The sequence below is a fragment of the Hemicordylus capensis genome, chromosome 6, assembly GCF_027244095.1.
Source record: "Hemicordylus capensis ecotype Gifberg chromosome 6, rHemCap1.1.pri, whole genome shotgun sequence".
NCBI classification, from domain to species: Eukaryota; Metazoa; Chordata; class Lepidosauria; order Squamata; family Cordylidae; genus Hemicordylus; species Hemicordylus capensis.
In genome coordinates, this window is record NC_069662.1 from 30,638,967 (window position 1) to 30,653,619 (window position 14,653).

Here is a 14,653-nt window from a genome sequence, read left to right on the forward strand (position 1 = left end):
GTTCGGGCACACAGCAGGGGGAAGAGAATTTTGACAATTTGCTCTGGTTCCAGAAGTACCCTGTATCACTTGGGGGGCACACTTTGCTCCCTGCTCCTCCTGCTGTGTACGTGGATGCAGCAGTAGTATGGCAGATCTCCACAGCATGGAGACATCTTCCTGGAACATCCACATTCCTTTGCTCTCAGTGTCAGCCACTGTACTTAGGTTTCTAAAGGGGCAGGGAGTGGAGGGAGTCAAGCAAAATAAAACAATGAATAAAGCTGTTCTGGTCTTTGACTGTAATAATTTTGACAATTATTGTCATTCATTGATTCATTCATTCATTAACAAAGCAAATCTCAATAGAACTACAAAGACTAAAACTACAATACTACCAATATGGTTTATGAAATCAGCAGCAATTTTTGCTACAATCCTATGCTCACTTACCTAAAAGTAGGTCAGGTTGAATGCCATTGGACATACTTCTGAGTAGACATGCTTAGAATTTCATAGCATGTAGTTGCTCAATGCCTAACTGAAGAATGTTATTTCTTCTGTCTGCAAAAGTTTACATGAATGTTTAGTCTCTTTCTTTGACATGTTTTTGCTTAATATTAAGTCCTCTCTTCTTTTGAACACAGCTTAACACAATTAACAATTACCTAATCTTTCTGGCATCAAATGCATCTCATGGTGCTTTACCACGCCATGCCCATGAACCATTGATCGATTCTCTGTGTGATTTTTTTGGTCTGGTGTAGAGAGCTTCCATGCTGGAATGACCCATTTCCAGTTGTCAGTGATGCTGGTGTGGAAAAACAGTATTAGAAATGGAAACTCTATTGGAAAGTCTGGATCCTGTGGCTATACTTGAAATCTGGTGTTTGACACTAAACAAAGGAGTACAATCGGAGCTTAAAGGGGTTAGTGTGAGGTCACTTAGTCCCACTTTTAACACCAAACCTAGAGCTCCCCAGTCTCTGTGCAAGATTCCAGTTCAGTACATCAGAAGTTAATTTTAGATTCAAGTTAACTGCTGTACCTAGAACACAGAACATTGTGCCTTGGTGTTCTCCAGCCTCATAGTAGTTTCTCATGTTTGCAAGAAGGTGGGAATTAATATCCAAAATAGTGTTCTCTTGCATGTGTTTGATCCCAATATTCAATGCATAATCTCCAAAACGCCAAAGTGGTTCATGTCTTCCCATCTTCTACTTCCAAATGGGATGATCGACTCTCTTGCTCTTGCTTGAGTTACAGTGGTTAGTCAAACTCGAGTGTTATTTAACTGTGATTCAAAGGGGATAAGATACAGCTTAATCTGGGCATAGCAAAACTGGATATGTCAGTCCTGGATCAGTGATAAATGTAGCCAGGGTGGGCCTTTTTTAAATTGAATGTATTAATGAAGCACCAGGAAAATACTAGTAAAGTTGGAAACAAAATAGAATGACCCCCTTCCCCTGCCTGTCTACTGTCTGATGCCTTCTTCATGTGTATTTGCAATATTTCAACACACACTGCACAAAACTGGCTCCATTGTGTCTGATTGTAGTTGTTTCTACCTAAATAGGTAGAGATAAATAGGTAGAAATAACTTGGAAATGATATTTAGATGCCATGACATGTCTATACCTACAAAGATTAGAATAGTTCGGACAATGTTTTTCCCCCGTGAAACCCTATGGATGCGAAAGCTGACTTCGAAGAAGCAAGATAGAAAAAGTATTGATGCTTTTGAACTTTGGTGCTGGAGAAGACCTTCGAAGATACCATGGAAAGCCAGGAAAACAAACAAATGGATCATAGAACAAATCAATCCAGAGTTTTCACTCAAGGCACAAATCACCAGGCTCAAACTATCATACTTTGGACACATTATGCAAAGACCCAGCTCCCTTGAGAAGTCCATAATGCTGGGGAAAGTTGCAGGAAAGAGAAGAGGATTACCAGCAGCAAGGTGGATGGACTCAATTACGGCAGCAATGAATGTACCACTGAGAGACCTCAGTTGAAGACCTTCAAGGCCAAGTTGAAGACAGATCATCCTGGAGAGAATCTATCTACGTGATCGCTAAGAGTTGACACCAACTTGATGGCAATCAATCAATCAATCAATCAATCAATCAATCAATCAGTAGTTTGTCTATTTACAATGCTTCTTAGACTACTGAGAACTTAACCAGTGTTCTTGGAGTGCCAGATCCTTTGGGCATTGTCTTCATTTTTAATAAATGACTGTATTGTCATTGCACTAAGTAAGGATTATAGAAAGCTAAAGTACTTGAATATGGTGAACAGAGCAGACATAGTGGCACCACAATGCTATCGGTGTACTGGACAGAGAACATGCAGATACAGTGTGAAAAAGGGGAAAGGCCTTGGATTGTCCAAAAGTTTAATCATGTGTGCTACTCATGTTCATGTGTACATGACGGAGGCACCTTATCTTATGGCGTTTAAGAAATAGATCTACAAGGCACTGTGGCTAACAAAATCTTCTTAGCATTCAGTGCATCTGGCTTGTTGTAAGCACAAACTCTTACATGGGAAACAAATTAAATAGCAAAGCTTCTCTATTATTTGCTTATCATTGACTTGTCTATCGATGTACTATGTGTACAAATGTATATATTAAAAATAATAAAATTTGTAACTGCAAGGGAAAAACCCCAAATGAAAAGATGATGCAATCTGTAAGTGAAATTTCCATCAAATCAATAGGACTTGGTGCCATGCAATTTTGCACAGTACTAAGATGTTGGACAGCTAAGGAAGATAAATAAATAGGACTATCTAGAAAATAAATAAAGGACTTGTCTTTATTCAAAGAAGAAGATCTTATACTAAGATCTTAGTCAGGATGTTGACCATTAGGTATTGCTTTATTCTTTCACAGTATTATAGGAGGCTAAAATGGAATGTATGAAGTAGATCTCAGGACAGGTTGGGAGATGGTTTCTGGGGCCATGCATAGCATCATAGCCAGATGGAAATGGTGAGGCTGCGATCCTGGCCAGAAAGAACTAAACTCCAGGGCCACTGCAATTCATAAACCTGGTCAGGATCCAGATCCAGAATTACCAACAACCCACAATGGCTGAACTCCATGATAGGCCCAGAAGGTGGTTTCTGGGGTCATATTATAACTCAATAGCTACATGTAAGTGTCAATTGTACACTGCTGGGACTGAGGCCATGGTCAGAAAGAACCAACTCCAGGCCAGTTGCATTTCACAAGCCTGGTCAGGATCACTTACCAACAAATAGCAACATCTAAATTCCAGAAGTAGGGATGTTCAGTTCAACAAACAGCTGACCACACAGTAAAATAGGGTTTCATAACAAAAAACTAACAATACCCCACAAAACCACAGTAAAACAGGTTTCCAAAAAATGATAGATGTGATTCCAGGAGTCTGATTTGCAAACAAAATGCTGGGATGAAGGCAAGTGCAAAAGTTGCAAAATGGAACCTACATGGGAATCAAAGCCAATGTTCACATTCAGATTGATTAGAAGGTTTGCTACTTATTCTTGATAACTAAACTGGATCTTTGGCCAATGAGCCCCAGATTGTGGCTGATGATCAGAGACAGAAGAATCTAGCTAAGCAACTCAATCAGTGTAACCTCTGAGGATTTCAGGCCCAGCAGCAGAGACTGGATAGGAGTGACACTAACTGCTAGGACTTCTCTCCTTTTCCATTTAGTTGCTTGTTTTCACAGATTCAAGGGACTCCCCTGAATAAATGGTTGTTTTAAAGAGAGTTAGGAATGTCTACCTATTTTGAGTGCAACCCACCTCTTATTTTAAAAAAACAACAACTTTGTTTACTCACATTGTTGCACAAATGTATAAAGCTTTTCCTTCTTTTCCTCATCAACCCTAACCCTTTGCAGCAGCTGCACTTTACTCTTGGAACTCATTCCTAATTATATCCAGACAGCATTTTTAAAAAAGCGTCTTCTTCTTAAAAAGCTAGCACTTCACTATTCAGTTGGCTTTCCCTTAACTGATATCCTCTTCCCCTTCCTTTTCATTCCCTGTTTTATTTCACATTGTCCAACTACCAGACTAACAAAGCTCTGTTGTTGTTAATGCTAACTATGCAAGCTGCAGGAGCGTGGCCATTTTTGTTGATCTCCCCATCCCTGTGAAACCAATTGTGACTCCTGAACATATATTCCTAAGGGATGTCTGACCCTCAGGGACATATTTGTGGAGGTCACTGTCAGATTCAGAAAGAAGAGATCAATGAGAGTAGTCACTCCCCTGTAGTGCGTGTGCAGCATCTCTACACTATTTCTTCATTAGCCTGGATGTCAGCCATTGATTTTATTCATAAGCCTTCACATAGTTTCTGTACCATTTTAGGTACTAAATATTTAATAGAATAATAATGAGAGTAGTTATTGTTGATGGACAGTATACACATTGCAGCTCTATTCATTCAAATTATTCCCTCCCATAACTTACCATCTTGAAGGGCACTAAGGAAGTTTGAAGGCCAAACTCGATACTAGTAGGCATAGGGTTTGTCCACACACCACTGAAGACATGAGGCAACACATATGGATGAAAACAGCTACAACTTTATTATACTGAACAGCCAAATAAGTAATGAGCAGCAGAATTGGATTCTCCACCCCCTACAGTGCAGGTAAAGTAAAGTAAAGTTGTTCCGTCGAGTCAGTGTTGACTCCTGGCGAACACCATGTGGGTTTCTTTGGTAGAATACAGGAGGGGTTTACCATTGCTATCTCCCATGCAATATGAGATGATGCCTTATAGTATCTTCGTAAATTGCTGCTGCCCAATATAGGTATTTCTGGGGAAAATACCAGCGGGAATTTGAACCAGCAACCTAATGCTCCCTAGGCAAGTTATTTCCCCACTGTGCCATGCAGGTACTGTCTCAAATCCACAAAAGTTCAAACATCTCATCATACCTCTACTGGCCAGAAGTGGTTACTGTGGTGCTAAGAACAATGCTTTAGAATCCTCTCTTCTAACCAATCAAAGACAGGTGGGGTCATGGGTTGCCTATACATATATCTACAGAGAGAGAGTGTGTGTTCTCCAGCCTAAGATTCATGAAGTCAGTTACTGGAAGTGGAACTGGGAGTTTTATATGGGATATGGAGTCAGGAGAACTGTCAAGTTGACCTGGTAAAGGCAGAAAGCCAGATTCATAGGGGTCTGGCCATTCGTGCGACTTACAACTGCCTGCCAACCACAAAGTTCAATGATGAACCTGGGCCTGAAGAATATTCTGAGGCTAAAGTACAGGCAGTCCCCAATAGTTCACTTATCTAGGTCATAATTGAATGCCATAAAAATTCCAGTTTAAGCTCTGGAATCATTGGCAATGTGTTACACAATCTGTATCCTTAAAAGCACTTTGTTGTGACAGGGACAATGTGAATTTAAGGGTAAAGGATATGTTCTAAAAGCTTACATAGTGCAATCAGCCATCTTTTATCTTGGAGGTTATTCTCTTTAGCACATCTCTCAACACCTCTTTCATTTGTTCATTCCGGAGACTGAAGATGAAAGGGTTCAGTAAGGGGGTCAAGATGCCAGAGAAAATGGCTAATGATTTGTTTATGCTCATGATGTCACTCTGGGATGGCCGGACATAAACAAATATGGAGATGCCATAGCCCATGGAGACAACTGTGAAATGGGAGGCACAGGTGGCAAAGGCCTTCTTCCTGCCCTGTGCAGATGGAATCTTGAGAATTGTACTGATTATGTAGACATAAGACGTAGCAGTAAATGAGAGGGAACCAAGCAGTAGAATCAAAGAACCCACAAAGTCAACCAACTCAATTAGGCTGATATCCTGGCAGGCAAGATGCAGGAAAGGGGCACTGTCACAGAAAAAGTGATTAATGACATTAGGTCCACAGTAAGGCAACCTAACTTTCAGCACAATTGACAAGAACACAGACAAGAACCCACCAATCCAAGAGCCAATCACCATCTTGATGCAGACCATCCCAGTCATGAGGATAGGATACCTAAGTGGGTAGCAGATGGCCATGTAGCGGTCAAAGGACATGGCAGCAAAAAGGATAAACTCTGTGGAACCCATGAAGAAATAGAAGTACATCTGAGCAAAGCAACCACCAAACGAAATGGTTTTCTTTTCAGCCAGGAGATTGGCTAGCATTTTGGGCACAACAGTGGTCGTCATGAATATTTCAATGAAGGACAAGTTGCTGAGGAAGAAATACATAGGGGAGTGGAGGCGATGATCGATGCAGATGAGTACAATGATGAGCGCGTTCCCCAGGACCGTCAGTAGATAAACTAGAAGGAAAACCAGAAACAAAATGATCTCCAAATCAGGGTCACATACAAATCCAAGGAGAAGGATCTCAGTGACAGTAGTCACATTCTCTATTTCCATGTCGTGGCATCTAGAATAAATGAAGAAACAATGGAACGTCATCTAAGGAAGAATGGGTAGGTGGGAAATGTTACAAGCGAAATGCTAAATGGAGGGCTTTCCCCATATCACTGTTTTTTGTTTTTGTTTTTTGGTTGTGGGTGAAAGATTACTTCACCTTACCAGTCAGTTACATGACTCACATACAGTATTCTGTAAACATGATATATGGTGAGCAAATAGCTCATGTATGTTTTACTTTATGTTGCTTGGAAATCAAATGCTCAATTTTCTATTTTTGTCAATGCATCTAAATTATTCCATTCACTCATACAGGAGGAGGAGGGAGAAATTTTTTAGGCGTTTTTTTGTTCTTACCTAAGGACCAGAGAACAAGCATATATAACACTGCAGTCATTGAGGCAATTCTCACGATTGCCCAAAAGTGGTCTAAGGGAGCCTAGCACGCTTTGGGGTGGTCATGTGCTGCAACGGGAGCGGCGTGGCTCCTGGCAGCTAGCCCTCAGAAATACCCCTCCCCTAAGACAAGGTTAACGGAGGGGCTGCTCCATTAACTGTTTCTTTTTGAACATGTGTTGCCGCGATGCATGGCGACACACAAGTAGACCCCCAACCAGGAGGCTGCAAGCAGCCTCCCAGGCTTGGGGGTCTCTCCAGGATGCCCCGTGTGCTTGTGCGGGGCATCCTGGAACTTCTTGGGGCCATACAACCCCTGATCCCCGCAGCCCCCGCCGGTTCCATGACGGAGCTGCCAGTCATATGGGTGGCCGATTGGCTGCCTAGGGCTGCCTTCCAATCATCTGTGGAGAGATCGGGCTAAGCCCGCAATCCCCACAAACCCCCTTCAGGGGAGTCTCACTGATTGTGAGACTCGCCTCATTATTTAACTTTGTATTTAATATATGTAGAGGTCATTCATACAATCAAAAACCTATATTCTACCCGGGTTTTGGAGCTGTGTGTGCTCCCAATTTTTGTTTGTGTGTAAGTAAGGTAAGAGGAAAACCTGGGTAGAAGTGATTTTGTGGTAGCAAGGTAAGAGGAAAACTTAGTTAGCTTTTCCTCCTACATTACTTCCACACAATCACCAGCAGGTTTTCCTCTTACCTTGCTTACACACAATCAAAACCTATAATACAATCCAAAATGATGCTAAAACAATACATTTCTTCTGCATTTATTACATTTGCCTACAAAAACATGGATTGCCATTTTACTAGAATACAGTCCAGGGATAAAGGTACAGTTCCTACTCCATTAACATGGATGAAGGTACAGTTTCTACTCCATTAACAAAAACAGAAGTTTTTTCATTGAAATGTGAGTCAACAGGATACAGTGGAGAGTCTGTTGTCTAAGTATTCATTTAACTGCTTAGAATTCAACTTGGGACTTGCTTATTTGCTGTACTAGCAAAGAAAATGAAAATTACCTATCTTTAAATAACATTGAAAGATCAGATAAGAATGCCCACTGGATTTTAAAAAGAACATAATAATAACAATTTTAGTTGATTTTGTGAATTGTTCAAAATTTATCACTAGAAAGAGTAGAAAAGAAAATGTGTTTCTAATAGATTTGCCGAGTACCTGAAAATAGGTCATTTTTTCACATCCTCACCTAATTTTCTAGAAAACGACTGCCCTCTTTAGAATGCCTACCCATTAAAGTTTATATATCAGTAATATGGTACATAATATTGGAGCTGTTACAGAAGATCGGGGACATAATCAATGTGATAATGATAATGATAATAATATTTATACAGCACTTTCCAATGAAAATGGTCTCAAAGTGGTTTACATAGAAAAAGAATAATTTTACATCATAGAATAGTATTATATTACCTCATTCATTCCTAAGTGGTCTTTATTTGGAAGATTGTTGAAGATATTTCAGGAATTTCCAGTTGCACATCTGCTTCAAATGGTAGGTTCGGGAATGACACATTTAATCTACACTGCCATCAGTTGATATGACTGCTCCACTTCCATATGAATCAAACATCCATCCAAAAGCCAAATAATAATCAATCTAATTGTAGATATTAAAGAATACAAACTATTATAGAATGTTAATAGAAGTTTAGACCAACTTCAATCCAAGGGACACGGAATAACCCAGCTCATTTTGAATTGTAACACTTTCTCTCTTCCTACGTAGTATCAGTACTAGTGCATAATGTGATTTCATACATTATACAATAGAAGTTTAGAGCAACTTCAATCCAAAGGACAGAGAATAACCCAACTCCTTTTGAGTTGTAACACTTTCTCTCTTCCTATTTAGTATAAGTCCTACTGAATTATATGGTTTCATACATTATACAATTTCTCCTCTTCCCTCAGGGGACCTTGGTTGTCAAAGGGCCTGTATATACCTCAGGGGGAAAAAGAGTAGAAGAGAAGTTACTGACATCAAAATGTTGTCCATAGTGAATAGAGCAGCTTGTATATACAGATAATTAATGGATATGTCTATTGGATATATGTCCACAGATTGTCATCAAAAGGCAGATAAAATTTATTCCTCTTAAAATACACATACATATATGCTAACTTACATGAAAGGGCATATATATATATATATATATATATATATATATATATATATATATATATATATATATTTCCCTTGAATCAATCAGTTAAAGGCCAAATAGGCAAATGTAAAAAATGGGTAGTAATGACATCCAGCTTTTTGGCTCAGGAACTTTACAACCCTAATTGAATTCTCAGAATTTCTTTTCCCCAAGAGAATCTCCTCTTTTCCTTACAGTGAGTTTTACGTTAGGAATGAATATAGGTATTTTAGGAGAACTATTGTCAGGAGACTAATTTGTATTTTCTACACTTTAATGAGAAATGAGTGGTGAGTGTCTTTGGAGGTCTAAGAAAGTCAAGGAATGCACTACATGCTTGGTCTCTTATTCCCACTTCCTTAACTTCTGAGTTTTAAAAGGGTGTGTTTTAAACAAACTGTGATATACTATCCCAAAAATATCTGTATTTGCCTTATCTGTGTGGGATTGGAAAGAAATTCTTATGGGGAGTAATTTAATCATCTTAACTGTGGATACCTCTCTGCGAAGTGACAGAGCAAAATAAATGATCTGTAAATTTTTGCAGCTAATGAGATCATAGAACTCCTTAGATAAATTTAATGCTGATGGAACTGTCCCTTGATCTGGTACCATTAGAGCAGCTTTGTGTGGTTTCACCAACTTAGGGTACTCATGAAAAAGTAGAGCTCTTACAATCCATGAGAAGAGCTCGTGGGCAGGCTGCAGAGAAGGAGGTTTCAACCTACCTCCCCCCAGATGATCTCTGATGAGTCCCTGGGCAGGAGGACCGCCTGCCCAGATGAACTGCGGCTCCTGCTGGTGCTGCAGCTCTCGGGGTTGGGGCGCTGGGACACGCTAGTGCACATTGCCCTGCCCCCTGGAGCCCAAATAATGCACTGCACGAGTGTGTGGTGCATTACTAGAATCCTCCCTCCCCTCACCCGATGTGCTAGCCGTGGCTGAAAGCAGCTGCTGCTGACTCACAATCAGAAAAATGAGAGTAAGGGAGCACTCGTTTAACTGGAAGGCTACTTTGGTGGGTTTGCCGCCATGTAGCCTCCAGTATCTGGCCCGATCCCAGTGGCTCACACGAGCATGCAAAACTGGGTCGGGCTCCCTTAGCTCAGTTTTGCATGCTGGTGTGAATAGACTTAGTGTGTAATAATTAACCCATGCCTGTTTTTCTGGGCCAATCCTCTGATGAGCCAAAGGCAGAAATTGAGTAGTTCTGCATGCAGCCATTGAGAGAAAGTCACTTGGAATAAGTCATGATGAAGTAATTTCAGCAAAGATTCCCACTCCACTGGAATTGTTCTAAAATATTTTCCACAATAGGATAAGTCCGTTTCCACATTGACTTTGGTCATATTTATCTCCCCTCCCTAAATGAGACCCATGTTAGGTTCAGTAATCAAAGATGGTATAGAATATTTGATATCTTCGCCCTAGAAATCTGCAGCACTGGTCATCTTGAAATTTTTTTTATGTTTAAATTTTTATTGATTTTAATAATATCTTAATATCTTAAGATATTAATATCTTAATATTATTAAGATATTAATATTAATATCTTAATAATTCACATCACATTAAACAAATATTTACTTCCCGCTCACACATCCTCGTGAATCATCAACTATAGAATTAACCCTTGCTAGAATAATAATTCAAAACATATATCTTAAACCTTACAAACTCGATTTTGATCTACTCAACCTGCTATTATTACTAAATTTCAAACCCTGTTGTAAAATCAATATTAGAGAAATAGTTCTTTAAGTATAATAAAAATGGTTTCAAATCTTCTTTAAAACATTCCAAATTTTGATCTCTTATCAGTACTGTGAGTTTTGCCATCTCCGCATATTCCAAAATTTTTATCAGCCAGGTAATCTTGACATATTGAGCAGAAAAGACATAAGTGATTCTTGCCATCTATACATGCACTATATACATGCAGAAGAATATTAATTTTAATTCATTCATTCATTCATTCATTCAATTTATATATCACCCTTCCCAAAGTGGCTCAGGGTGGTTTGTTTGTTTGATTGATTTCTATACCGCCCTTCCAAAAATGGCTCAGGGCAGTTTACACAGAAATATAATAAATACATAAGATGGATCCCTGTCCCCAAAGGGCTCACAATTGAAAAAGAAACATAAGACAGACTCAAGCAACAGTCACTGGAGGTACTGTGCTGGGAGTGGATAGGGCCAGTTACTCTCCCTCTGCTAAATAAAGAGAATCATCACATTAAAAGGTGCTTCTTTGCCAAGTTAGTGGGGTTTACATTAATGGATCTCTGACCCCACACTTCCAGAATGAAGACACAATGGCTGACATCCAGACTAATGCTGCACAAGTGCAATAAAAAAGGTGCAACTGTGTAATAAGGTTGAATCACTGGGAGGATGCTCAAAGTTTTTCAGACCCTTGTGGTCTCAGTCTGCTTGCTCAAGGATTGTGCTTGTGGAAACAGGACAGCAGATAGTCCTGCATCATTCTCTGCAATACATATGGACTGAGGAAGAGGTTTCACAGCAGATGTGCCACAAGTTGTGCAAGCACAGTCTGAGGGCTATAGGCCACCTCCAGCCTAAGAGGCAAGATGCCTCTCTAAATACCAGTTTCTGGGGAGCAAGAATAGGTGAGAGAGGGCATGATCCCAGCTCTTGCCAGTTGGCTTCCCAGAGGTATCTAGTGGGCCACTGTGTGAAACAGGATGCTTGACTAAACAGGCCTTGGGCTTGATCCAGCAGGGCTGTTCTTATGTTTTTATGTTGTTATATCAGCACAAGACTGGTCTGGAATTCAAGCTCCTATCTTGTCAGAACTAGCTTGCACAACGTCGTGCAATATGCTTGCATTAGCAAAGCATTAACCTGGATGTCAGCCAATGAATGGATTTAATGATGAGGCCACAACATTACTTAACAAATCTGATCTCCAATTTTAATGTCGTCAAGGCCAACGTTTACTGTATTTACCCAAATAGGTGACAATTTACCCAAATTTAAGACAATGCCTTAAAAGTGGTTGAATATGAGTTTTATTGGTATTTACACAAAAGAAAGAGGAATGCAAACCAAATTTATGATGACCCTCCCTGCAGGAAAGAACTGGGAGCAACTGAAATCTGAACAGAAATCTACTTTCCTTCCTGGTTGCCAGTCTCACTGAACTGATATTGCACATTAAATTTCACTCTGCAATAGTTTCATGGGTCTAAGGCACCCTTGCATCATACCTGTGGCATACAAACCCCATGAAGCTATAGGACCCATGATGAGATCATTCTTTGAAGTCATTCACACAATCAAAAACTGTGTTCTACCTGGGTTTGGGAGCTATGTGTGGTCCCAAATTTCAGTTGTGTGGAAGCCATGTAGGAGGAAAACCTGGGTAGAAGTGATTGTGTAGAGCCAAGGTAGGAAGAAAAGCTACCAAGTTTTCCCTTTTCCCTTGCTTCCACACAACAAAAAATTGGGAGCATGCACAACTCCCAAACGTAGGTAGAACATAGTTTTTGATTGTGTGAATGACCTTTCTTTCTTTCTTTCTTTCTTTCTTTCTTTCTTTCTTTCTTTCTTTCTTCCTTCCTTCCTTCCTTCCTTCCTGCCTCTTTCTTGCACATCTCATAAAATTTTATTCTGTCTGATCAGTCTTTTAATAACCTCTGAATACCACAAAGTACCATGAAGTAGCTTTTCTGCTGCCCCCCAAGAGGAATATCTTTACTTTCATACTAACTGGGCCTTGGAGGACTCTATGAATAGGAGGTACGGATGGAAAAAAACAAGCTAATAGTACATATAGAGAGGCAGAAGGAAAGATGGGCATTTGAAAGTCAAAGGTTGTGATCTTAATTGTTGTTTGAGAAACTAATTCTTAATTTTAAATAGATTATATGTTCAAAGCTGTGAAAACCTTATTGTTTGAAATAACCTGTGTGCTTTGTTGCCCTGATGATACAGAGGAACCAGAGCCAATTTTACTCTTAATGGGATTCATTGCTTGGCATATGAGTTATTGGATGATTAGTTCTTTGCTAAAATTAATATTGTTTTTAAATTAAATGTAGTGCTCCTTTCCACATAGCTCTCATGAATTTATACTATCAACTGTTCATTGTTAATAGCAGCTTCAACAATCAATGAAAAGAAATACTGTTTTCAAGGCCCATTACTTTAGTTTTTGTCTTCTTTTAGTTGTCCGTAATTTGCTTGTGGGGATATTATAACAGAACCTCCTCACTTTTGTAATACAGATTGACAGTCTATTGATTGTCTGGTTTGCTTCCAGTATCTTTGCAAGAATAATAGTAGCAATAACAGTAACATTGAAACCAGTTCTGCATTTTTACCCCTTGGGGGTTATTCCTGTTACATAAATTAATGAGAACTAATTGGCTCTAACCGATGGCAGTGGTGTTTGATGAATGATTCCTCTCAGAACAGTCAACAATCAATGCAGCTGATCAAATACAGATGACTCAGTCTACAGTAAAGTGAGTAATTTTTAAAAGATCTATCTATCTATCTATCTATCTATCTATCTATCTATCTATCTATCTATCTATCTATCTGAAATTCATATGAATACAAGGAATACCAATACAAAGGAGCATGATCAATAGTTCAGCAGCACATCATTTGCATGCAGAAGGTCTGTGATTCAGTCCCTGGCATCTCCAGCTGAAAGGCTCTTAGGTATCAGAGCAGGGAAATAGTTCTGCCTCAGGGCTGAGAAAAGTGCTGCTGGTCAGAGTACACAAAACAGATCTAGGTGTAGAACAGTGGCCTGACTCAGCAGAGGACAGCTTTGTATGTCCAGGTTATAAGTGATAAGAATTCGACTGGCCCTATTCAGATGCTAAGGTCATTCACATGAATGCCCTTCCCGTGCAAGCTCTGCTGCTCACACAGCACATGAGGGTGCCATGGCGACTGGCAGAGCCGGGAGCTGGAGGAGGAAGTCCCCCAGCATCCCACAGTGCACAATGCCAGGAGCACTGTGCATTGCAGGATTTCTCCGCTGCTGGGTGCTCTTGTCACCCAGCTCTGTCACCCGGGCTGCAGGCAGACTGAGCATTCACAAAACCAGGGAGTGGGGCAGGAGGGTTATCCCCTTTCCACCTCACTTTTATCCTGGGGAGGGGGGACCCAGACTATCAAGGCACAAAGTGCCAGGATTGGGACCTATCCTGGTGCTCCACGTGACCAGCCTTACCTGGGTAGGTCTGTGAAAGCCCGGGTGGGGCTGGTTGTGTACGTGACCTTACTATATTATGCATCTGTCCACATGCACTGCATATGTTTCTGTGTGAGAGTCTGTACATGTATTCATATTAAAAACAATCCTTGGTACCATTCAGCCACCCTCAAATGCAAACTACAGATAGGCAATATACTGCCATACATGTGTGTAACATAATGTGTGAATAACCACACGTGCTTACAGAGCTGTACATGCTTCCACTATACACAGATTGAATATGCATGGAACATACGGTGCAAGTTTGTATTATTTCTTCCTTTGCATTCTTCGTACTCTGTAAAATGATGGGAGATCTATAATACTATGCATAGTTAGTTGGAAATAAGTCCCCACAAAATCCAAAGGGATTTTGCCTCCAATTAAATGGAGGTGGTGTTTCAGTTGCCCTCGTGTTTGTACGTGAGCA

At 40.1% G+C, this 14,653-nt stretch overlaps 1 protein-coding gene across 1 annotated transcript; it reads right to left on the reverse strand.

Annotated features, from left to right (window-relative positions):
• Positions 1–5,455: 5,455 nt before the first annotated feature.
• Positions 5,456–6,403, reverse strand: LOC128331121 (olfactory receptor 6M1-like). Its single transcript, XM_053264475.1, has one exon. The coding sequence runs from the start codon at positions 6,401–6,403 to the stop codon at positions 5,456–5,458; it is 948 nt and encodes a 315-aa protein (XP_053120450.1).
• Between the last annotated feature and the right edge of the window lie 8,250 nt (positions 6,404–14,653).

Bases quoted from the DNA above. Each gene is read 5' to 3' on its own strand.
- LOC128331121 (XM_053264475.1), bottom strand. From the start codon at position 6,403: ATGGAAATAGAGAATGTGACTACTGTCACTGAGATCCTTCTCCTTGGA.